Source organism: Sus scrofa, chromosome 3, assembly GCF_054392235.1.
Source record: "Sus scrofa isolate SSC_HxYL_T2T_F1_AM1 chromosome 3, Sscrofa_HxYL_maternal_Yorkshire_Landrace_v2.0, whole genome shotgun sequence".
NCBI classification, from domain to species: Eukaryota; Metazoa; Chordata; class Mammalia; order Artiodactyla; family Suidae; genus Sus; species Sus scrofa.
This window is the reverse complement of record NC_139385.1, coordinates 98854399-98877287: the sequence shown is the minus strand read 5'-3', so window position 1 is coordinate 98877287 and position 22889 is coordinate 98854399. Positions and strand designations below refer to the sequence as shown.

At 44.8% G+C, this 22889-nt stretch overlaps 1 protein-coding gene across 6 annotated transcripts in view; it reads left to right on the top strand.

Annotated features, from left to right (window-relative positions):
- SPTBN1 (spectrin beta, non-erythrocytic 1) overlaps window positions 1–22889 on the top strand; it is a 199024-nt gene that overhangs the window by 85006 nt on the left and 91129 nt on the right. For 2 of the 6 annotated variants that reach the window (XR_014841956.1, XM_021088223.2), the window contains exon 1: window positions 3833–4377. The exons of the other annotated variants lie outside the window; for them this stretch is intronic. Coding sequence is in view for 1 of the 2 variants with exons in the window: in XM_021088223.2 (XP_020943882.1) it covers window positions 4269–4377 (109 nt within the window). In the remaining variant the exon portion in view is untranslated. Of the gene's footprint in view, window positions 1–3832; window positions 4378–22889 lie in introns of those variants that run through there. 6 annotated transcript variants of the gene reach the window in all.

Sequence of the window (22889 nt, the reverse complement as noted above, 5' to 3'; positions counted from 1 at the left end):
CTTAAATCACTATAAAAAAAACTGACTGGGACCTGGGCTGTCTTGCTTTATTAAGTTAGGACTGGGACTGGGCAGGCTATTTTTTTTTTTTTTTTTTTTTTGGTCTTTTTTAGGGCCGAGTCTGCGGCATATGGAGGTTCCTAGGCTAGGGGTCAAATCAGAGCTGTATCCACTGGCCACAGCCACAGCAACACCAGATCTGAGCTGCGTTTGCAACCTACACAACAGCTCACAGCAGCGCCGGATCCCTAACCCACTGAGCAAGGCCAGGGATTGAATCTGCATCCTCATGGATACTAGTCAGATTCGTCTCCACTGAGTCATGACAGGAACTCCTGGGCAGGCTACTTTAAATTCCCACTTTCCTCCTCAGAATGTCTCCGTCCTTGCCCTCCTGCCTCTGAAGGTAAGTGGGCCTCCTCTTGGCTGAGGCTGACTGTTCCACTCATGCCTGTGAGCTGTGTCCACTGGCCTTTGCCAACGTGGAGCTGAAGCTTGTGTGCAGAGACCCCACACCAGAGCCCTCCCCTGATCTGTAGCTCCTTCCCCTAGTCTTGCCTTCACCACCTCTACCTTCTTCTTCATCTCCCTTTTCTCCTCATTCTCCAACTCCCTGTGTCCTTGTTTCAGCTTGACCTCCTCATTCAGACACTGGACCACCTGTTCTCTGGGTGCCAGTTCCTTGTTCTTCCTGCAGCACACGGCACCATCCGTCTACCACCTTTCCTGACTGCATATCTCTTGTCTCTTGGATTTTCCTTCTGTGATTCTGTTGGTATCTCCACTATTGTTTCTCCTTACTCCCAGATGCTGGCCTTCCCCAGGGCCCTCTGCTCAGCCACTTGCCTCTTGTCCCTTCCTAGACCTCAGCCCACTGCAGTCTCAACTCACACTCTGTTCACAGGCTGTATCTTCAGCCTTGAACTCTACTTCCATGTCCCCGATCGCTTCTGACATGTCACCCTGTGGTGTTTGTTTGGAAGGAAATGTTCAAGCCCTCTCTGCACCCCACAGCCAGCTCTAAAAACCCATCTCCTCAACCCTAGCCTTTGACCCTTCCAAAGACTTTGAAGTCTGCAGGACTTAAATTGATTACTAAAGTCCTATAGATTAACTCTTGCATCAGCCTATTCCTTTTTGCTCCTGTTGCCACACCCTGACTAGCTCTCTGACCTGGACAACTGCAGTGATTCTCTAGGTGAACTTGCTGCTTTTAGTCTCTCTCTTCTCTACTCATTCTCACCTCCCACTGCCAGATTAATCAGCCCTAGAGCCCAAGCTAGACCCCATCCTCCTCTGGCGCAAATATCTCCAGTGGTTCCAGGCTTGCCTCTCTTGGCCTACTCCTGCTTGACCTTAGTCCTTCCTGCTTCAATCAGATGGTAGTGCTCACTGGTGCTGTTCCCTGTGTAGTCCAGTTCCTGTGGTCTACCTGTGCTTCAAGGTCAGGTCCAATGCCAGTCTCTCATGGAGTTGTTCCTTCACACCTTACCGGGCAGATGGGACTTGTGGTCCGCTGAACTTTTGTGGCTCTTCTGCTGGGCCCTTACCCTGTTCTTCTGGCCTGTTGGCATTATCTGTCCAATGGTCTTTGGCCAGCAACTCTCCCAGTCATCTTTGAATCCTCTAAAACATCAGGCAGCATGCTCCACACACAGCTGGCAACCAGTAAACACTGCATCTAATAAAGAATGAGTGCCTCTGGCCTTCCTTTACCTCCTCCCCACTGCTGAGGTGGAGGTGATCATGCAGGCTGTTCAGGCTGGGTCCTCTTCTGCCCTGGCCCCATCATACCAGAGCATTCCCCATGTCTCACGTCCTGTCCGGTGGGGCTACTAAATGCTTCCCTAGCTTCAAAGCCTTTCTTTCTAATACTTACATGTGTTCACTTGGCCTGGCTTGTTCTACGTCTGCTCTTTAGGATCGAGTGCAGCCACACTAGTCCCAGCCTCTTCCTCCATCACACTGCATGTAATCTGGCTAATTAGAAAGCTTATTTTACCTACTTCCCTATACCAGAGGGAACTGAAAGGGAAATTCTAAAAATGGTGACTCAATCACTAAGTGGCTTAAAGATGAAAAATAAAGTGTTAACAATTGGCAAGCACTTTGCAGTTTTATTTTCTGCAGCTGGACCCTTAGAGACTTACCATTTCATCAGTATATTTAATAGTGAAGAGGGGCCTGTTAAAAAGATCTCAAACAAGGACATTCTCCATTCTGCTCTTTGTAGCCTTGATGTGGTATGTGGGGGCACAAGGAATGCAGGAAGGGGGTGCACTTGGTAAAACATACTCTTTTTAGGGTATTTTCACATCATCCCCTCAGTAACCTTGTAGGTAGGCATTAATTATCCCTGTCTGACAGCGGAGGTTTAAAAGAATCCAGGGTTTCCTCTAAGGTCATAGGTGATTAAGAGGCTTGGCCAGACTAGAAATTCAGGTCTTGGGAATCCTAGTCGAGTTTGGTCTTCCAAGAACCCACTTTTTGCCACCTTGCTGTCAGTGTTTTCAACTGCTTTTTACTGGGCTTTAGAATATGCTGTACAGATATCTTGGATGATGAGAAATATGTTGGAATCCTGGGCTTGGCTTTAGAAAGCTAAAGGTTGACACTGGGTGTATTAAAAGCCCAGTGGATGAAAGGAGTGGGGGTTGTTTCAAGTTGAACAGTTAGCTAGACTCTAGATTTGTTTTAACTTTAGTCCTGAACAGGATCCAGTTGCTTGAATTACAAGTGCCCTGGGGACTAAAGTAAACCTGGGGTGGAGGCCCACCTCTTTAGTACTGATTGGAATCCCTTAGGAATGAAATTACCTTTTTCAGTGAGTATGGCAGCAAGGCCCTATGCTGGAAACGCTAAATTCGTAATTTGTTGCCTGCCTGTATTTACTGAGAAAGGGGGTGTGGATGAGGGCTAGCGAGGGTCAGTTTTTCCCCAAGAATAAATTTTGATCACTGTTATGTTCAATGTAGAGAATTTTATTTTTGATTATTATCAGAGGGAGAAGCTGGGGAGGACAGTTAAATTTTTGAAGTATTCAGAAGTTTAAAGGCCTTGTTTTATAAATCACAGAGGGATTTGAGGGTAATTTCTTTTATCTCCTCATTGGTTCATAAAATCATCCGGGTTAGGGATCCCGGGGAGGTGTTTACCTGTGTATATTTCTCCCACAATGCCTTGCAAATCTGTGCTCGTGTAAATCTTGCATCGAGTTACTATTATAGGGCCGGTGTTATCCTAGAAAACCTCCGTTTAACATCTCGTGCTGGCAGCAGAAGTCTGCTGAGAAGATTCTTCCTTGATGCTGAACTGACACGGTCCCCCCCATCCCCTCGCTGTGGCCCTGCCCAGTGCCCAGAGGGACGGTATTTTACTTTTACCCGCCTGCACTGCCGGGCCACCGCGTGGTTGCCGCCCGCGCGGTGGGGACGCCGAGCGCCCAGGTGCGCCGCCGGCGCGGCCGCGTGATCTCCGTAGACGCTAAATAGTGGATGAGCCGCCGGCCGGGGACCTGCCAGGCTCCTTACCCTCCCGGGCAGCCTCCTTTTCAAGTGATAGTAATCGGAGACTTTTCCGTTACGTGAGGCTCTCAACAAAAGATTGTAATTCCAGCAGCTTTGTTTGGGAAGGTACCACCGCTGCAGGCGCGCCCTGGGCCCGGCCTGAGGGTCGACGGCTCCGCGGCGGCCGGTGGTGGGGGGCCGCGGCAGGCAAGCCTCCCCCGCGCCCCTGGTGGTACAGCCTGAGTTTCCTCCACAATGCTGTTATGCTAATCAGGTGACATCACCGCCTAGTGCACGGCGAGTGGATCCTGATTAAATTACAAACCGGCGGCCGCCACGGGCAGCCGGGAGGAGGTGTGTGCGCTGCGCCCGCGAGCTCCCGGGCTCGGCGATCAGGGCGTGCTTAGGATTGGCCATATTTTTTAAAAATTTTAAGTAGCACTTGCACCTCCTACCCTCCGTCCTCCCGCCCCTCCTCGGTAATTTATTTCAAGCTCAGAGCCAAGGGCCACAAAAGGAAGGAAAGCCACAAGGAATTAGATGCGTGAGTGGCCCGGCTAAGGTGGACTCTCCTGCGGTCAACTTCCTATCAGATCAGCTTGCTGGACTTTCAGACCGGAATGGGGCTTGCCTAAGGTCCAGCCCTTTGAGCCTGGGCCAGGAGCTAAGCATTGCGGAAGCTGCTCCGTGTTGGATGGGGGTAGGTGGGGGCCGGAGCGGGATTTCTACCGTGCAGCCCGCCGGGGCGTTACGCCGGGCATAATGGAATTGCAGAGGACGTGTAGCGTCTCCGGGCCGCTATCGCCGGCTTACACGGGGCAGGTGCCTTACAACTACAACCAGCTGGAAGGGAGATTCAAACAGCTACAAGGTGAGCTCTCCTGCCAAAGGCCTGCCTGCCCTGGGGACCTGCCTCCGGGGGTTCTGAGGTTTATTTGTGCCATATGGTTCGTGACCCAAATGAAGACCGGCGGCCACATGCCCGGCCCCAAAGCCTCTGGTTGGTTGCGAGCACCCCATTCACTACTTAAAGGAGACAGTTTCTCACTCTCTACTCCAGAAAAGCCACCATTTGGAGTCTCTCTCTCCCTCTCCAGTTTTCCTTTCTTGGTTGGCTCTCTTCGTTGTCAGATATCTGCTGCCCACTGCACACACATTTTCTGTCTTTTTAGCTGTCTTTGCACCTTAGTAGATCCATGCTAAGAGACCTTTTAGTATGCAAGTATTTGATTCCGGGTGCCTCTGTTGCCCAGCCCCCACAGCCTCTTACCTCTGGGAAGCCTAAAGGTGTAAAGTCGCTGCTGGACACCCTGTAGAACAATAGCAAAGGAGAGGAGGGAGTGGTCTTTTTGTTCCTAAGCCTTGGGTAAATTACAGTTTTGATTCCGAAGCTTAATTTTAACTCTTTTGATGTATTGTGTTGGGATAGAGCCTTCCCATCAATTTAGTGGGCTATGTAATTTATAATGAAAACCAGTTATTGTCATTCCAGTGCTCTAAAGTTGTATTAGTTGGATCACTTACAGGTTTCTTGCCATCTATATTAATCTCAAACAGTTGAACGAATCTAATATTTTATCACACAAATTTTTTGGAGAGCAGTGAGGTGATGGGCCTGCAGCCTACAGCTTGAGTGGTCCCTGCAGCCCTTGCTGTCCCTGCCCAGCCAGCAGGCCTGGCCAGCCATGAGTCTCTCAGAGCTTATACATGAAAAAGGATTCATAACTGAAAACAGAACTCCTTCCGTTAGGAAGCCTCTGGAATCAGTAATAGGCCAGGAACAGTCCTAGTGCTGTGAAAAGGTAGTTGTGGCAGACTGGGTATGTTTCTTATTTTAACTCTTCTTGGTGCCCCAAATGTGGCTCCTGAGAGGAGGAAGAAGGAAGGAAGGAGCTCAGACTTAGAATGTTTTCACTGGGAAGAGGGGGGAGGATGTATTTCATTCACAGGTTTATTTGTCTTGTGAAATAGTTGACAGTAATGACACTTTTCTGGAAAACAAGAGGCAGAACTGGACGTGATTTTAAACATTTGCTAGGTTGTGCCGCATTCCTCCTGCAGTTAGCTAAGAGGAAGCTTCATTCCCTCTAGGGAATGGTTGTGTGTCTTTGCTTCATTCCTCTTGAGCTCTTCGAAGGTAGAATTTGCTCTTTTGGAAAACTTAGGGGCACCAGGCCTGGTGGAGGTAACTTTCAGGGGGTAAGTAGAGGAATGGGGTGTGCTCATTATCTTCCCGGTGTGTGATCCAAGTCCACAGTTTGAGGTTCTGGGAATTTAGAATATCCCTCTTTTTTGAATGACCCAGACTCCCTGCTTCATTGTGTCATATCGCCAAGGAGAAAGAACCCACGAAGAATCCTCGCTCAGAAAACCTATTACCTAGGTCCAGTCAGCCCTCTCTGTAGTCTCAGTCTTAGAAGAAATGCAAAACCAGAGAGAAAATATAAGGTGTGGGGAGGAGTGTGCCCACAGGCCCACCCATAACAAAAGGCTGTTATTCTGTAAGGTTTGAGGACGGTTGTAAAACTACTCACTGAGGAGGGTGGAGCTTACACACAGGAAATGTCTTAAACTGTCCTCTCTGGTAAAGTAAAATTTTAATTAAAAAAATCACTGTGTACCTCAGATATTTTACTTCATAAGTGTTTCCCAAGGAAATTCCTTCAAAAAGAGTGAGCTTCACTTTTTATGTGGTGACTTTTTTTTTTAATGACCTCTGTCCCCTAATTTAGTTCCAGAAAACTTTCTTATTTCTAAATATTGTGGTTTAGGAGTTGCACAAGTTGGTATTTCTATAACAGAAAACCACCCAGTTGAGGAACTGAGAAAGGGTGAATTAACTCTCAAGTATGGTGGATCCCAGGAGAATTAGAAACATTTGGCATCGTCAGTAGTAACAAATAGAATTGATTTCATTTTAAGCAACTTTAGGAATATTTTGATAAAACCTTTTCCCATCCCCACCCCACCCCCAGTCTGTTATTTATTATTTATTGTTTAGTATTTGTATTTCTTTCAGGCATCACACCTTCGATAACCATACAGATTCTCTCTGCTTATTTAATTTCGTACATGCCTACTAAACCGCCTTTTCCCTCTTCTTCATCCTTCTAGTACTTATAACCCAATATTGGCAAAGGGTTCCTCTGAATCTGTATTGCTGTCTTTTTTAGTACCTCTTATATGAACTTATTCATTTAGCTTCTATCCCTGAGAGTCTGAGAGTAGTGTGATTTTTGTAGGAGATATTTCTGCAATTTTGTTGGTTTCACATATTTTCACACTGGATCCTAAAAATCTCAGGAGGCATTGAGTTTTGATTTCCTACCAAAGAGAAATAACGATGTTAAAATGAATCTGGCCTTTTAGATAAAATAAATTTATTGGAAAGTAAGTAAGTGTGATTAAAAATAAAAGCTCATTAAGGGACTGAGATGCAGAGTGATGTCTTTCCCACTTGCTCTTGGCATAAGCGAAGAGACAGGACCTTCCACTTCTCATGGCTTCAGATGTTAAGCACCGACCCCAGCGCACACCTGACAGGTATACCCACACGCGCTGGGGCTCTCTTTTTTCACCTGCAAGATCACGTTACCACCTTCCTTCAGAGTCTCTTCCTGTATCTTATTAAGTTGGATTCCTTGTTTGTCGTCTTTAAATAAAAGCGGAATGCTGCAACACAACAAAACTCAACCTCACATTTTTAAAAAAATGTGTTTGTAGTAACAGAGAGGTTCACGATGATACCTTTTCTCCAATTTCACATCAGCCAGCTCCGCTCCTTATCAGATGGTTCTTCCTGCTACTTCTCTGAAACTGTCACGCCTCCCTGTTTCGTAAATTGAATTCCAGGCTCCTTAGCCTGGCATTCAGGACCCTCCCCCAAATGGCCCTGGACCACGAAATTCCTGTTTTAGCTTTTACATTCCAACCAAACAAATCTTCCAGGTGGGCAGGCCTGCAGCTTTTCATGAAACTCAACCCTGGGTTTTGCCTTTTTCATCCATCTTCTGCCTCAAGGGCCCCACCCTTCCATTTTACCAATAGAAATTCTTCCCGACTTTTTAAGACCATGCTTACATTCCATTATTCCAGAAAGCTTCTCCTTGTCTCCTCTGTTGGGTTGGTGGGAAAAAGATTTGATGGGTTGCTTACCATGCACCCCACATCTTAGCAGGAGCTTTTCCTGTGGAATCCCATCTTGTCTTCATAGCACACCTGTGAGGTATTTTTTTAAATTGAAGTAAAGTTGATGTACTATGCTAACAGTATATAAGTTTCAGGTGTACAGCATAGTGATTCACAATTTTTAAAGGTTATATTCCAGAGTTGCCATTGTGGCTCAGCAGTGACGAAACCGGCTAGTATCCATGAGGATGTGGGTTAAATCTCTGGCCTCGCTCAGTGGGTTAAATATCTGGTATTGCCATGAGCTGTGGTGTAGGTCACAGACATTGCTCGGATCCTGTGTGCTATGTCTGTGGCATAGGCTGGCAACTGCAGCTCCAGTTCAGTCTCTAGCCTGGGAACTTCCATATGTACCTATGCAGCCCTAAAAAGCAAAAATTAAAAATTAAAACAAAAAGGTTATATTTCACTTATAGTTATAAAATATTGGCTGTATTCCGTGTGTTTGTACAATATATCCTTATAGCTTTTTTATACATACTAGTTTGTATCTTTTTTAACTCAGTGAATTTTATTACATTTATAGTTGTAATATAACTATGATCATCACATCCCAGTTTTATAGCATTTCCATCCCAAACCCTCAGCCCATCCCCCTACCCCCCCAACCTGTCTGCTTTGGAAACCGTAAGTTTTTCAAAGTCTGTGAGTCAGTATCTGTTCTGCAAAGAAGTTTGTTGTGTCCTTTTTTTTTTAGATTCCACATGTAAGTGATGGTATATGATGTTGATGTCTCACTGTCTAAATTCACTTAGCATGATAATTTCTGTGTCCATGCATGTTGCTGCAAATGCCGTTGTTTCTTTCCTTTTAATGGCTGAGTAATAGTTTGTATCTCTTAATCCCTACCCCTGTAATTGCTCATCTCCCTGAGGTTTTAAAGATGAGAAGGTAGAGTCACATAGCTTGTCCCAGGTCCCAAGCACTGTTGAGCTCAGGCTGTACATTGTTCTTGAACTCTCTTCATCCCAGACTTCTGGATATTAATATTGTTTTATTTCTACAAAAAAAGAGAGACAAGGCAACCTTGTGAAATGCCAGCCCCAACCTGCTTCCCTCTTCTGCCCATCTGCGGCCCGCTTCTCCCCCCCACTTCCCCCAATTCTATCAGGCTGTCAGTGGAGATGTAATGAAGACAGAATCTACTTGAAGAACATCAAAATGAACTTTTTCTGCCTTCTTAGCAGCCTGACCTTGACATCCAGCACGTGGTATTTCTGGAGAAGGTACTTTCTCTTAGCTGGCTCAATCAATTTTTCCATCTGTCCAGAAGGAATTATGGAGTTGCCTGTCTTCATTGGGACATAGAGGGAAACTTAAAGAGTTGAGACCTTGGGGATGTTAACTTACAAGTTTATTACCTGCTGTTCCAGGGTTGGTTGCTTGAATTTCTTTGTTTTTTGGGTTTTTTGTTTGTTTGTTTGTTTTTTGTTTTTTGTTTTTGGTTTTGATTTCTTAACTGTTAGGGAAAGAATATTCCTGGTTTCATACCCATGGATCATGAGGAAAATGTATTCTTCAGTTTTTAAAGAGAATTTTCTAGTTCTGGTACCTAGATGTCTGTTTTGTGTTGTTTCTTCAACCTTAGAGAAAGAAGCTTGCTGAGTTTACACCTGCTTTTTATGAAGAAAACTCTTAAGTCCTTGGGAATAAAGTAATAATGGCCTTCAAATATTTCCCATTGTGACAGTGAAAAGAGTTGGTGACAAATGATAACCCTGTTTTTTGGCGGGGGCAAGATTTATAAGAACATTTCTGGGTTTACTGAAAGCATAAAAGATTGGGGTTTTGGTCTGGACACCTGCCAGTATTGTACTATCATACTATAGATTTTTCTAAGCCCAGATGACTTTGTGGGATAAGTCAACAGCTAGAATAAAAAGAAAAGAGAAAAAACAAACCAACAAAAAACCAAGTCTTTTCACCAGTTTACCAGAGTTTCAGCTCAAAATTTAGATTCCTAACTGATGTGTGAATTAGAATCCTTTTTGAATGATGTGTTACTACTACTGTTATTCCTACTATTATGATTAATATGTATAGCACCTAACTTTAGTATGTGTGTATCATCTTGCTTAATTCACTGAGATTATTCAAAGTACCCAGAATGGGATCTAGTACTTAGTACATTCTAAATCAGTGGGCATTTCCTCAATGCAAATAATAATTCTATGGGGTAGACATTCTCTTACTTTTTACAGATAAAGAAACAGATTATTGAATAAGATCAACCAGTATGAGGCTGTGTTTCCAGAATCCAGGTTTTCTGACTCCAAATTTGATCTCCCCCACAAAGTGTGACTTAGGCATGAGCTGCGGCGACACCCCTTACCCAGATACCATCACTACGTTATTATGGTGACACGGAAAATTGAGAAGCTCAGAGCTGCTCAGATTGCAGGAAATGTGGTATCTCAGGTTTTGGTGGGCTAGGGACACTTGACAGGGCAACACTGATTCTTTTAGCTTAAGTCCAGCGTTTGCCTGATAAAAGGACTCCTGGACACCAGATAGGAAGAAGAGGGCGGTAGATGTTCCCTCCAAGGAAAAAATACAACTTGTCTTAGGGTAATGAAACAGTGGAACTAGCCGTCCTGGCTACTGAGTAAGCTTTTGGATGACTCTTCCCACTTGTCACCTTCTCTCATGTCTTGGGCCTGGAAAGGGGGTCTGGGTCTGTTCACAGCCCCACTGCGTCATCTTTTGTGTTTCTGTGCTAGTATCTTTCTGTGGTTTCCTAAGCAACACCCCCCCCCCCCCCCCCCCCCCGTGCAGCTGGGCCAGCCTTCTGAAAGGTGGGCCCTGACAATAGATCTTTCTGCAGAAACTTTTGGGATTTGACTCTAGCTGACCATCCCACCCTCAGCTTCTGCGACTCCTCACTCCACGGTAACTCATGATTCCTAACCCTTCCCTGCATTTTCCTGGCCTTGAGACCTGTTCTGTTAGTTTCTTCCCCTGGGAATTATTTCTTGTGTCAGGATTTTTTTTTTTTTTTTGAGGTTTGTTTCTGGTCCACTTAATTATAAATATTCCTCAAGCACCAGGTTACCTGAGTCTCTGCTTGGATTTTTTTTTCCCTTTGATATTTAAAGTCTAAGCATTTGGTTATTCTCCCGTGATTTTCACATACTGCTTTTGATGACAGTTTATCTGCCTGTTTCCCTTGTATTTCACAAAGTCTGGAAGTGCAAAGACAAAAGTCTGATATATAACCTGCCTTACCGGAAGCAGTCACTAAGTATTTGTTAAGGAGTAAATGAATGAAAGTATTATGGACTGCTTGATTGCAGTGGTTCTTAAATGAGGTTCCTAGACCAGCAGCTGCATCATGACCGGGGAACTTGCTAGAAATACAAATTCTCAGGCTCTGCTTCTAACCTACTGAATCAGAAACTCAGGGTGGGGCTTAGTAACAGGTGTTCAACTAGCCTACCAGGTGACTCCGATGCACACTGAAGTTCAGTGTTCCCTTATTGGATCATTTGTACCCTCTTTGCAGTTGGGGGCGGGGTGGGGGCCAGGGTTTGGGAGGAACAGACTGCTTGAATTGCCCCCAGATGGGAGCAAATATTGTATCTGATTTCTTATTGAAGAATGGAGAGTTGGAGGAAAGTACGTTTTAGGACAAAATTGTGTCGTAGAGGAAAAGGTATTTAGCGAGTCAGGAATGAGCTGTCCTCTGCTCAGAGGAGCCATTTAACATCTGTAGGCCTCAGGCACCTCGTCGGCCAATGAGGTCAGTAATCTGTCAGAGCTTCATGCTTTTGATGAACTATAACTTCATGGCCATTCATCTGTTCCTATTGGAATTACTCTTTTGCACATTATCAAAAACATGCCAGGTAAATCTCAGCCATTTTTTTAGATCTTTGTGCCATTTCTCTCTTTTGCCTGACAAGTTTCTATCGACTCTTAGGAGTCCCAGCTAGGAGTTCCCTTTGTGGCTCAGTGGTAACGAACCCAACTAGTACCCATGAGGACTTAGGTTCAATCCCTGGCCTCACCCAGTGGGTTAAGGATCCAGCGTTGCTGTGAGCTGTGGTTTAGGTCGCATACGCAGCTCCGATCTGACAACTGGCATTGCTGTGGCTGTGGTTTAGGTCAGCAGCTGCAGCTCTGATTAGACCCCTAGCCTGAGGACTTCCATATGCTGGGGGTGAGGCCCTAAAAAAAAAAAATACAAAAAAGAAATCCCAGCTACTAAAAACTAATGACGGAGGAAGTATATGATGGAGCATTGGAAAAACTTTTTCTAACTTCAATATTCTTTGCTTGATTGGCTCAATTAAAAATTTGGCAGTTGTTTGTATATCATGGGTGCAAAGGACTTTCCATTTACAAGCTCAGTAGTTGGTCACTCAGCAAGAAGACTTTTGAGAAATAAAATATTAAAACTAACTGAAGCAATAAGCAATACAGGGTTTGCTTTTTTTGTTGTTCTATTTCTTAACACATATGTATTGATTGCCTGCTTTTCAATAAGCAACTGTCGTCTGATTAGGAAGTGTGTGAGTAAGTGTTTCAGCTATGCTGGAAACCCTGGCTGGGTTGACTGATGAGCAAGTGGAGAAATAAACTTGTTCCAGGTGGGGAATTCAAGCAGGGCAACGGTGGCCAGAGCTTAGAGTTCAGAGTGAGGAAGGATGGGTTAGGAGGGGTTCTAGAAGGATAATAAACAAAGGCCAGAGAATACTTGGTTTTGTAAATCAAGTTAAGGAGTTGGGAAGTAAGGCAGTGAGAGGCTGCTGAAGGACTTTAAATAGGAGAGTGACTTGTTTTATTTTTTTCTTAAAGAAAGGCTAGTCCGATTCCTGAGTGTAGTGATTGTTTTGGAGGGTGGGTGGTGGTCAAGAGAGGAGGCAGGAGGTCACTTAGGAAGCTGTGGCATTTGTCCTGACGCAAAGCAGAAAACAGCATACCCTCCTCGAATTTTGAACTTCAAGTACTTAGAACCTTATTACTCAGTGTGGTCTGTAGATGACCTGGGAATTTGTTAGAAATGCAGGATCTCAGCATCACTCCGGACCCACTCGGTCAAAATTTCGCTGTAACAAGATCCCCAGGCGGCTTGTATACACAGCCAAGTCTAAGATGCTCTGAGACGCCCTGCCTTAGAAATAATCTCTGCTTGCTCCCCTCCCCCTTGAGCCGAGAAGGAAATAGTCCTAGAAAGGCTGTGACCTTTCTGAGGTTTAACGAACGTTTGTGTTTCCTATATCGTCTACATTAAAGGAAGGAGGTGTGTGTGTGTTTTAAAGTAAACTGGATCATCTTAACTAACTGTAAAAATAATATAGTATCCAAATGAAAATAGTTAATTAAAGAAAGTTTGGTGTTGTTACCGTAGGAGATTACAGGGCTTTAGAACATGGTTGGTTAATTCCTAGCTTTGTAAATCTTTGTAGAATTTGGCTAGGATTTTCCTACTTGCTAATCCTGCAGTTCTAGAAATTTGTGAGGTTAAAAAAACCAGTTTCTTTTCATTTACATATTTGGTATTTATGAAGAATAACAAAAATTCTCCTTCTCTGGGCCACCTTTTCTAAGTTCTTCTAGAATTTCAACATGGTGTCCTGGGAAGTAGATGCCTATTACATATTAATCCTTACTTGCTTAATGACTTTAAACCTTTTATATACTTTAAAACTATTTTTTAAGCAAAAAATACTCCTTTCCTCCCCACACTCCACCTTGTTGGTAAGATGAGCCTAATAAAATGAATGCGGCTGTTCTTGCAGTTGGTTAGGCTTTCGTCCGGTTTCATGTATATCAGATTTAGCCAGCAGTGCCTTCAGATTTTGGTGTGAAAGTTTTGGTTTGAAATGCGTTAAATATCTGTTACTTGATAAGTGCTCATTTCCTGTGACTCTGCAGGTGAAGCTTTAAAATTACTGGTTATTGATTAGGTAGGAGAGAAAAAGCACTTGCTGAAACTTGCTGGCCAGAATTTTTTGCCCCTAAGAAAGAAAAGGGGTGGAGAGAGAAGTGACTTCTGTTCTTAACGGGCACCACTCCAGAACCTGTGACGGGGAAGGGGCGTGGGTAGTGAAAGCAATAGTAGTCAGGAGGTGACTCACATGGTGTTCTTTCAAAGGCAGGGTTGAAGGTTATTAATAGACGAAAGTCAAATTTCTATCTGTTCTTTATGTTACTTTGTTAATATTTATTATTTCACAGCCATGTTATGGCATCCCCAAAGAAGTAAAAGTGAAAGAATAATTCATGTAGAATCCTGCAGTCCCAATAAATCTTAACTTTCTTATCTATATAACACTGTTAAAGTCATTATATAGATTCAGTTTTGTCTTGGCATCTTGTTTTTATTTTTTCTACTGAACATTATATAGTAAATGTTTCACGTGTGCTTCTTTCTCTTGGCCAAATTGCTTTCCCAGTCAGGGAAGTTTGTTTACCAACCTGACCTGCTGTCTTTTCTGTGCGCTGGTGGTAATATAAGTTCTATGTAGGGAGATTCATAGTAAGATTGTTGTAAGAATAAGTGAGGTTTCTCCGTGGAAACTGTTCTGGCACAGTATCTGGGCCCTCAGGAGTCAGTGACAGCCTTTATTATAGTAGGTCCCGGTTGAACAGCAAAGTAGCACCCAGCAGGGTTTTTTTTTTTTTTTTTTTTTTTTTTTTGAACTTGAGTTGAATACCTCAGCCCTGCCCCCAACCCCTGAAACTTGTGCTGGGTGTGGTTTCCTTCAGCAGGTTTAGGAGTGTTGAGCTTGCCTGAAAATGCACCCAGCCGAAACAGCCCCTTTTATGTTCCTTTTTAGAAAGTACACAGGGTTGGGGGCAGTCACTTGAGCCTGTTGACTTTTGATGTAGGTTGAGGACACAGTGGTGGTGCCTCTCCCAAGTTCGTGAAAGGCTTGCAGAGCAGTTAGTGCTACAGCCCGAGCATCCAGCCCATCCTCAGAGAAGACTGCTGTGGCCAGACCCACATTAACCGCCCTCTGTAGATTGTTGAATGCCTTGACTGTGTTTGCTTTTGAAAGGCCTTTCTTAGCCTTTCTGTCTCTCTCTCCCCCAACCTTGTTTTCAAGAGGCACAGGACCTTTAAGTAGCAAATCCAGTAATCACACACAGTAGCATGGAGACACAGGCTGGCCTATATTTGGCCTCACAAAGGCCTAGTGAAAGATCTGGCCTTAAGAAGTCTCTTTTTAATGCATGAATGATGCAAGTAGAAAGTTAATTTGAGGATCACTGAGGCACGCTTCATTCATGAAGAATGTGAGCAAAACATAAAAAGTCCGGAGGCTCTGTTCTTCTCTGGTGGCAAGGAAATTACATAGGCTGTGTCTTTATTTGGGTGAATTTTACACACACCCCCTCCCCCGCTGAGAGTTCAATTGTGTTGGAATTTTAGAGAGAGCTATGGGCTTAAGCACAGCTAGTTGCGGGAGGGAGGGAGTGTGTGTCTGTGTGTGTGTGTTTTGCCTGAAATCCTTATGTAAACCATAAACATTATTTTGGTGACATTGACAAGCAAAGGATGGTTATCCCTTGGAATGTGGCCTTGGCATTTTGAATTAGGATTTTTCTTTTAGAGAGAGAAATGTTGAAAGTCTTTTTAAAGTGTGTGGAGCCTTTGAAGATCTGCCTAGTTTGTTTGAACTGTTAAAATGCCAGTGAGTTTCTGTAGATTGCTACCTTGGATGTTGAGAGGTGAGTCCAAGCCTGGTGCAGAGTTTGTTTCTGATGCTTGAAAACAGTGCCCTGATTTCTATTGAGTGAGACGTTTATTCCTACAGAGGTTTAAACCACTTGCTATAAAAAGTTCAGTCTTGCAGTGGTAGAGGGAGATTATATATTATCTGCGAACAACTGCCAAGCAGATGAAATCCCAGCTGCACAGACTCTGTGGTAGAGAGTAAGTCGCAGTGGCCAGGGGAGCAGTGGAGGAGAGTGATCAGAACCTGGTGGTGGTGGTGGTGGTGGTGATGGTGAGAAGGACTGTGTTCAGAGCTAGGACACTTTAGCTCTCATTTCAGAAACACAAAGGGGACTGGAAAGCACATGGGCTGTGGATTCATGTAAGCCAGCATTCAAATCCTGGCTCCACCAGTGACCTCACTGAGCCGCATTTTCTTTCTTTCTTTCTTTCTTTTTTTTTTTTTTTTAAGTTTTTAAGGCCACACCCGCATCATATGGAGGTTCCCAGGCTAGGGGTCCAATTGGAGCCACAGCTGCCGGCCTTTGTCACAGCCACAGCAATATCAGATCCGAGCCGCATCTGCAACCTACACCACAGCTCACAGCAACGCTGGATTCTTAACTTCCTGAGCGAGGCCAGGGATCAAACCCGCGACTTCATGGTTCCTAGTCGGATTCGTTTCCGCTGCACCACAACAGGAACTCCAAGCCCCATTTTCTTCATTTGTAAAAACTGGGAAGAATAAGTAGCCCTTGGGTAGTTGGGAAGCTTAAATTAGTGTATTGTAAAAGCAGGGTGACCAACTCATCGCGGTCTGACAGAGCCTTGCCCAGTTTAGCATTGGGCGTTCCACATCCAGGGACTCTCCCCAAGTCCCAGAGAAGCTGGGTGCTGGGTCATTCTAAGTACGAGAGTAGGAAAGCCTATAACTGTTACTGTGTAGGAAGGACGGTGTCTGTGTGTGTAAGTCCATCCCTGAATCCCTTCTTAGAGCTGGGTACATAAATCAGTGCGTGAATAAAAGGACTGTATGAGCGGATGAGTAAGGTCCTGAGGGCAGTGGTAGCTACAGAGCTGTTTTAAAGTGTGTTAGCAGCTCTTCTTCCCTGTTGCCTCTAGTTCCCTGAGAAAAACGGCGGCCCCACCAGCCACATAGTAAATAATGTGTTGAATGAAGGAATGAATCACGATAATGATTTTGGCTCTCCGACTTGGCTAAACTGTAACTTCAGGAAGGGCTTATCTGGGTCTGTCCACTTTTTTGACAAAATGAAATTTTGATAGGACCCCAGGGACCTCCCCGTTGTAGTCCCTGTACCCTGCAGGCAGCTGGGGAAATGACTTCTTTGGTGGGAAGGAGAGGGGGGGAGCTGAGGCCACTACAGCACTTGCCGAGAGAGGTCCCTGGAAATTAGGCATCAGGTTATCTCTTTGTTTTTATTGTTTTTCTTTTTCCTTTGGGTGAGCAAGAGTCATTGGAATAGGAGAAAAGTTTAATACATAGCAAAAAGAGGTAAAAGTGTACCCCTCTTCTTCTAGGTGTGGTAGTTGTTCAGAATTTCATATTGTGTGGCCATAAATAAAACGAATTCGATTTCTCTAATGTGACTATGCCTCTGCTTACACTGATGCCGCATGAGTAATATTTTTCTAGAAGCCAGGCAGTTAATAATACTCCGAGCAAATAAAGGCAGGGCCTCTGAAATTTAGACACCAGATAAATGTGCAAGCCTGGCTTTTTAAACTGAAGAAATAGCCACGAGAAAACTAATTCTGGCCCAAGAACTACTACTCCCCAGCCCTCAGTGCCTTCCAGTCTCCACCCCCTTCTTAAAAATATCTTTGGTTTCCCTCTGCACATGTATATGATTTGAATTTTGAGATGGGAAATGATTTTTTTCACTTGAAACACAAGGAAGCAATTTTTAAAAGTCATACTCATTCCGCAGTAGTCTTGACTGTAGCCAGACTTGATGAGGAGATGATGGCCACAGAACCACATACACTCTTTATCAGGGTGGTAAATTCAGGCGGCTTTGGGGGCAGGGAGAGGGTTGGAGTGGAGGTAGGGGCACTGGAACAGACCTGCTGGCCAGGGCTCTGGTGCTGACTGCTGCACTGAGGTTGTGCCCCCCAGCATGCCAGGGGTCAGGTCGAGGTTGGGCCCAAATGCTCACCTCAGCTGTTGTTATCCACAGTTTCTGAGAAGCTCTTTCTTACCTCATTTTCCTGTGAGCTCATGGTTGTCTGCACACATAAATCGTGTCCTGGCTCCTGGCTCCCTCTGTGTTTGATAAGGAGCCACTCTTCTGCTCTGTGTTGGGCGAGGAAGTAAGGCATTGGTCACTCCACGATTCAGCACTTGCTTTGGGATTTTCTGTCCTTGTTTCCCCTCCCCTAGTGGGAATTCAGACTGTAACTCGTGTGCTCAGGTTTCCTACATTAAAAGCCCCCAAACACAACTCCTCTTGGAGTAGGAGACCTGACTTTAGAGTAATGAATGGTGTTAGCCCCTGTTTAATATTCTGCCTGACCGAGGGCTGCTGTCCATAGCTCTTTGCTGGGCACTGGGGGACGCTTTTTTATCCATGTCCTCAGGAAGCTCACAAACAAGAGACAGGAAAGCAGAGTTTCTGTAGTAGGATTTGAGTGGGTGTATATGATACTTTATACACCTGCGTAGTGGAGAACTGTCCCTTCCCATAGAGAGAGGCTTCCCGGGCTGCTGTGAGAATCAGTTACCTTACAATGTGTGAGCTCCCTATGAAAAGTGCAAATTCATAGTCGATTTTAAGAAGTTTTTGGTGGGAAAATAAATGGTGGGGGGCTGTCCTTGTGCTCAGGTCCACTCATGTGGTCTGGTGTTCCCTGATGAAGGAAGCAGAGACCTTTCAATAGCAATAGCCAACATTTCTTGAATTCTTAGGGACCTGACTGTGTGCCACTTGTTACATGCATTACCTCACTGCATGCTCAGGGGAATGCTGGAGATGGGCACAGATGCTATCTCTGTTCACAGATGCAGAAACCAATGCTCGGCAAGATGAAGGAACTTGCTCGGCAGCAGATGGCTAGTAGGTGGTGGGCCTGTCAGTCACACCCAGCTGGCCCTGTTCACAGAGCCCTGCTCCACACTGCCTGTCTGGGGTAGTTATCTTCCCAGGAAGATCTAGGTGTGGCTGGGTGTGGAGGGGGCGATTGCACTGCGTCTTCTAGCAGCAGCCTACACGGTTTCTTGAGTCTGCTTTGAAGCATCTTCCTCAGCCCTAGCTCCTCAGAAAGCACCCTCCCCTCTGGGTGTGAGGTTTGCACTGTGGTTTCCTTCCCCCTGCTTCTGGAGGTCAGCTTTGCTTCCCCAGAGTAAGAATGGCCCTCAGGGGCCCCTAGTCTGCTGTGCTGGAGTCGCTGGGCCCTGTGTTGAGGATGGGTCATGTTTGTGTCACCACATGGTAATCCGGGGTGCTCTGAGGGGCCAGCTCAGCGCAGCCCGATTTGGAATTAGAGGTCACACCCTTTCTACCACATGGCTTATGAGTCCACTGATGCCCATGATGTAAAAGTTAAACTACAAGCTGCTTTCACTTGCCCTGAACGTGACTTTTTAAAAAGTTCTGGTGGACTTTCCAGCCTGAGCTACTTGTAAACCAGATACCTACACCTACGTGTGATTTATCTGTTCGGTAGCCCTGAGAGGTAAATGATAGCAAATCTGCTCTGGATTGAGGAACCTTTTCAGAAAGGTGAAATGTGATGGCACAGTTCTTAGCCAGCATGTAACAAGACGGGTGACTTTGCAAAACTTCACATCAAGAGGGGGCCGTTTTCAACATTTCTTTTAACTTAAAGTGCGTGCCTTTTCTAAATAGGGGGAGGCAGAAAAAAATAAAAAAAAAAAAAAAAAAAAAAAAAAGGAGTTCCTAAGTACCTTGTGGCTTAGCGGTAATGAACCCAGCTAGTATCCATGAGGACGTGGGTTCAATCCCTGGCCTTGCTCAATGGGTTAAGGATCCAGCACTGCTGCCAGCTGCAGCATAGGTCACAGAGGCAGCTCAGATCTGTGGCTGTGGCTAGGCCGGTGGCTGCAGCTCTGATTCAGCCCCTAGTGTAGGAACTTCCATATGCAATGGGTGGGCCTAAAAAGACAGTAAACAAACAAATAGGTGGAGGTGATAACAAGGTGTAGTGTACATGTCTGCCAGCAAAGGGGTAGGTGGCTCTGATTTTAATTTTTGTTTTAAATTTTCTTTAAAAAAATATTTAACCATTCTTACATGAGACCTGGCCAAATTCTCAAGTGTATAAAAGTGTACCACTTAACCTGGCAACAAACTAAATACACAGCTTGAAAATGGAGGCTTACCAGTAAGTTTCTCAAGTGTCAACTTCTGATAAGACCATTGCTATTAAGGAGCAGATCCTTCCATTAGAAACAATGCAGTCTGCTAATTTGCTTATCAGTGTTACTGCAAGGGGCATGATTGAGAGGATGAGTAACTTATCTGCACATCTGAAGGATACAGCATTTGGTAGATTCAGTTAGGCGATTCGATTCGGAGGGGGATATCGAGACATGTAATCAGGTGATTTTGAGCCTTGGGGTATGAGAATCCTTTTGAACGTGGTTGTAGACCTGGAAATAGATCCACTGCTAAAACTGTAAGTGCTCTGGACTCTTGAGTTAGTGGAGATGAAATAGCTGCAGCCCACCATCTCTTGTGATGCAGTGATGTATGGTGGGGACTCTGTGGTGACCAGACTACTCAGCTTCCAGTTACCAGTAGCTCACTGGAATCTATTTGCAAACCTCTGAACCAGAAACATAGGGAAAGTGGGCTACATTTGGAAAACTGGGTCCCACTTGCTTGCCCCTCCCTAGGCTGTCATGAAAACCTTGTCTTTCTTGCCTTCTCCTGGGCAAGAAAAGAATTAGCCAAAATAAACATGTTTGGGTGGGTGCTTAGGGCAGCTTCCAGAACCTGGTTCCACTGAGGTTATGACAGTGGAGTTAAGAGGGAAAGGTGGGTGATGGTGATAGTCTGTGTTAATTTCTGTTTCACCCAGATCTGTCTCTTCTTGTCCCTGCTCCTTTGACTCAAGTAATGGCTTAAAACTGGAAGATTGATGGGAGGTGTACTTGGGCCCAGGAAGATTGCTATTGGCTCTAGTTTCTTTAATTTGGTGATAGAAATATTATTATCCAGAATTTATCTTCAAAACTTGGCTGTCAAAATCTGGAAGTCAGTTGCTTATAATGTGCTTTAGTTGGTTCCCCAGTTCATACTGGCTCTTGGAATAGAGAAGCCTGTGCTTCCTAATTAATGAAGAAAAAGTGCTATGGATGAAGCTAGGAGACCTTGGTAGAACACCTTTATAGCTCTAAGATTTTTAAAGGAGCTACCTAATCCATCCACCCATTCAGTTATCAATTGAACACGCTCAAATGAGCAAGGTACAGTGCTAATAAGCACCCTAGAAATGCAGAGTGTAAGAGTCACTGTTTGAAATTACGTTCTCAAAGAGAATACTAGGTAGAAAGTGGCAGGTGTTCTAAAAGATGCAGATAACATCCCTGGAGTGTGGGATGTGAGAGAGGGGCTTTTTGGGGGGATTGTTATTTGACCTGCAGCTTTAAGTGTGCCTGGAATTAGGTAATAAGGTGGTAGGTGCCTGGGGGTGGGGAGAGGATGTGACCTGAGGGAGCTATAGAACCATGAGGCCTGTTGGGGGAATGGCTAGACTTCTGCCTAGGAGATGATGTGTGTATTATCCCTTTCATTTCGTTTATTAATGCTTATTGTAAGTTGGAATTTTTGCCTCCTTTTTGTTAGCGGGCATTGAGCTAATGTTGGCACAGGTCCATAATCAGGTGCTTAGCAGCTGATGGTGGTGAAGTGACCTTGCACAAGTGACTTGCATCTTAACTTCTTTCACCTGTTGGGGACGTGGTGCCAGATCATCATCTGATACAGATTTAAGGGCCCCTGCAGTTAAAACCCATGGAGGGTACTACTGGCTGTCATGCAGTAAATTTCATTTCACCATATGCTCCTTGGAGACTGCTGGGTAGATATCCACTGCAAGCATTTCTGGCTTCTCTGTTCCCGGGGCTCACAGAAGCAGTCTGTGGTAGAACTAACAGGCTAGCACGGAGAAGGAAAGCAAAAGAAAAATATATCCTCATGCAGAAAGAGAAGGAAAGTAGGTCCTAGCTCAGAAGTGGTAGTGGCTAGAGTAGTAAAAATAGCTAAAACTTCTTAGTATTTAACCCTGGGCTAGCACTGTCCCAAGTACTTTGCTTGTATCAATTCATATGCTCCTCACAGCATCCCTGGGAGAGAAAAATTATCTCCATTTTGGATTTGAGGAAACTGAAGTACAAGGGGCAGTTTGCCCAAGGGCACTGAGTGTAGAGTCTGGATCCTAACCCAGGAGTCTGCTTCTGGACTCTGGAATTCTTGACCACTTTGCTGTGCTGACTCTCAAGAGCATTGCTCACGTGATGACAGAGGCCTGTGCTTTTGTTGATGTTGTGTTAGCATTTTGTTAGGACCCTGGGAAACCTGGATTTGGTGAAAGCCATTGCCTACAAGTGGAAATTCCCGATCCTGTTCCAACTGCAAAGGATTTGCTGACCTTCACTCTTAATTGGCAGTGATCTCGAGGGGTGGCATGGTAGATGGGATGTAAAATACAAGCCTTGCTTAATTTTGGAAAACTTTGTTTTCTTTTCTTTGATGGTAGTTTACTTTGGCGATTCTGGCAGAACAAGAGGGACTGAGCTGACAGTGCAGATTCTCTGACCTTTTTTTTTCCCAATGGTAGAAGTTATTTGCCACCATATCATAAGCTCAGCTGTTCTATTCTAGCAGTATTATTTTCATTTAGATATTTTGGGCTTGGTAGTGGTGTGTTTGTTTGTACTTGCCTAGTATTTTGCTAGTATACAGAATTATTTGTAAAGGAACTTAGGCAATGTGGAATGAGGTCCTGCAGTAGAATTTTGGAGTTAAAAGTCTTACGTTGACTCCTTGGTACAGTCTATACAGAAGATAACCCCTGGAGCAATTTTCAAGGGTGATGGCATTAGCTGGGAGCATGGGGTTAGGCCAAAACCCACGTTTTCTTGATTTTAAACATTTTCAGGAGTTCCCGTCGTGGCTCAGTGGTTAACGAATCCGACTAGGAACCATGAGGTTGTGGGTTCGGTCCCTGCCCTTGCTCAGTGGGTTAACGATCCGGCGTTGCCGTGAGCTGTGGTGTAGGTTGCAGACGCGGCTCGGATCCCACGTTGCTGTGGCTCTGGCGTAGGCCAGTGGCTACAGCTCCATCCAATTCGACCCCTAACCTGGGAACCTCTATATGCCGTGGGAGCGGCCCAAAGAAATAGCAAAAAGACAAAACAAAACAAACAAACAAACTTAACAAAAAACTTAAATAAACATTTTCAGCTGCTGGAGCATTGGTTGCCATTATTTAGGGCCGAGCCATCTTTTGTTCTGTGATTTCCAGTATGTGAATAAAGTAGATAA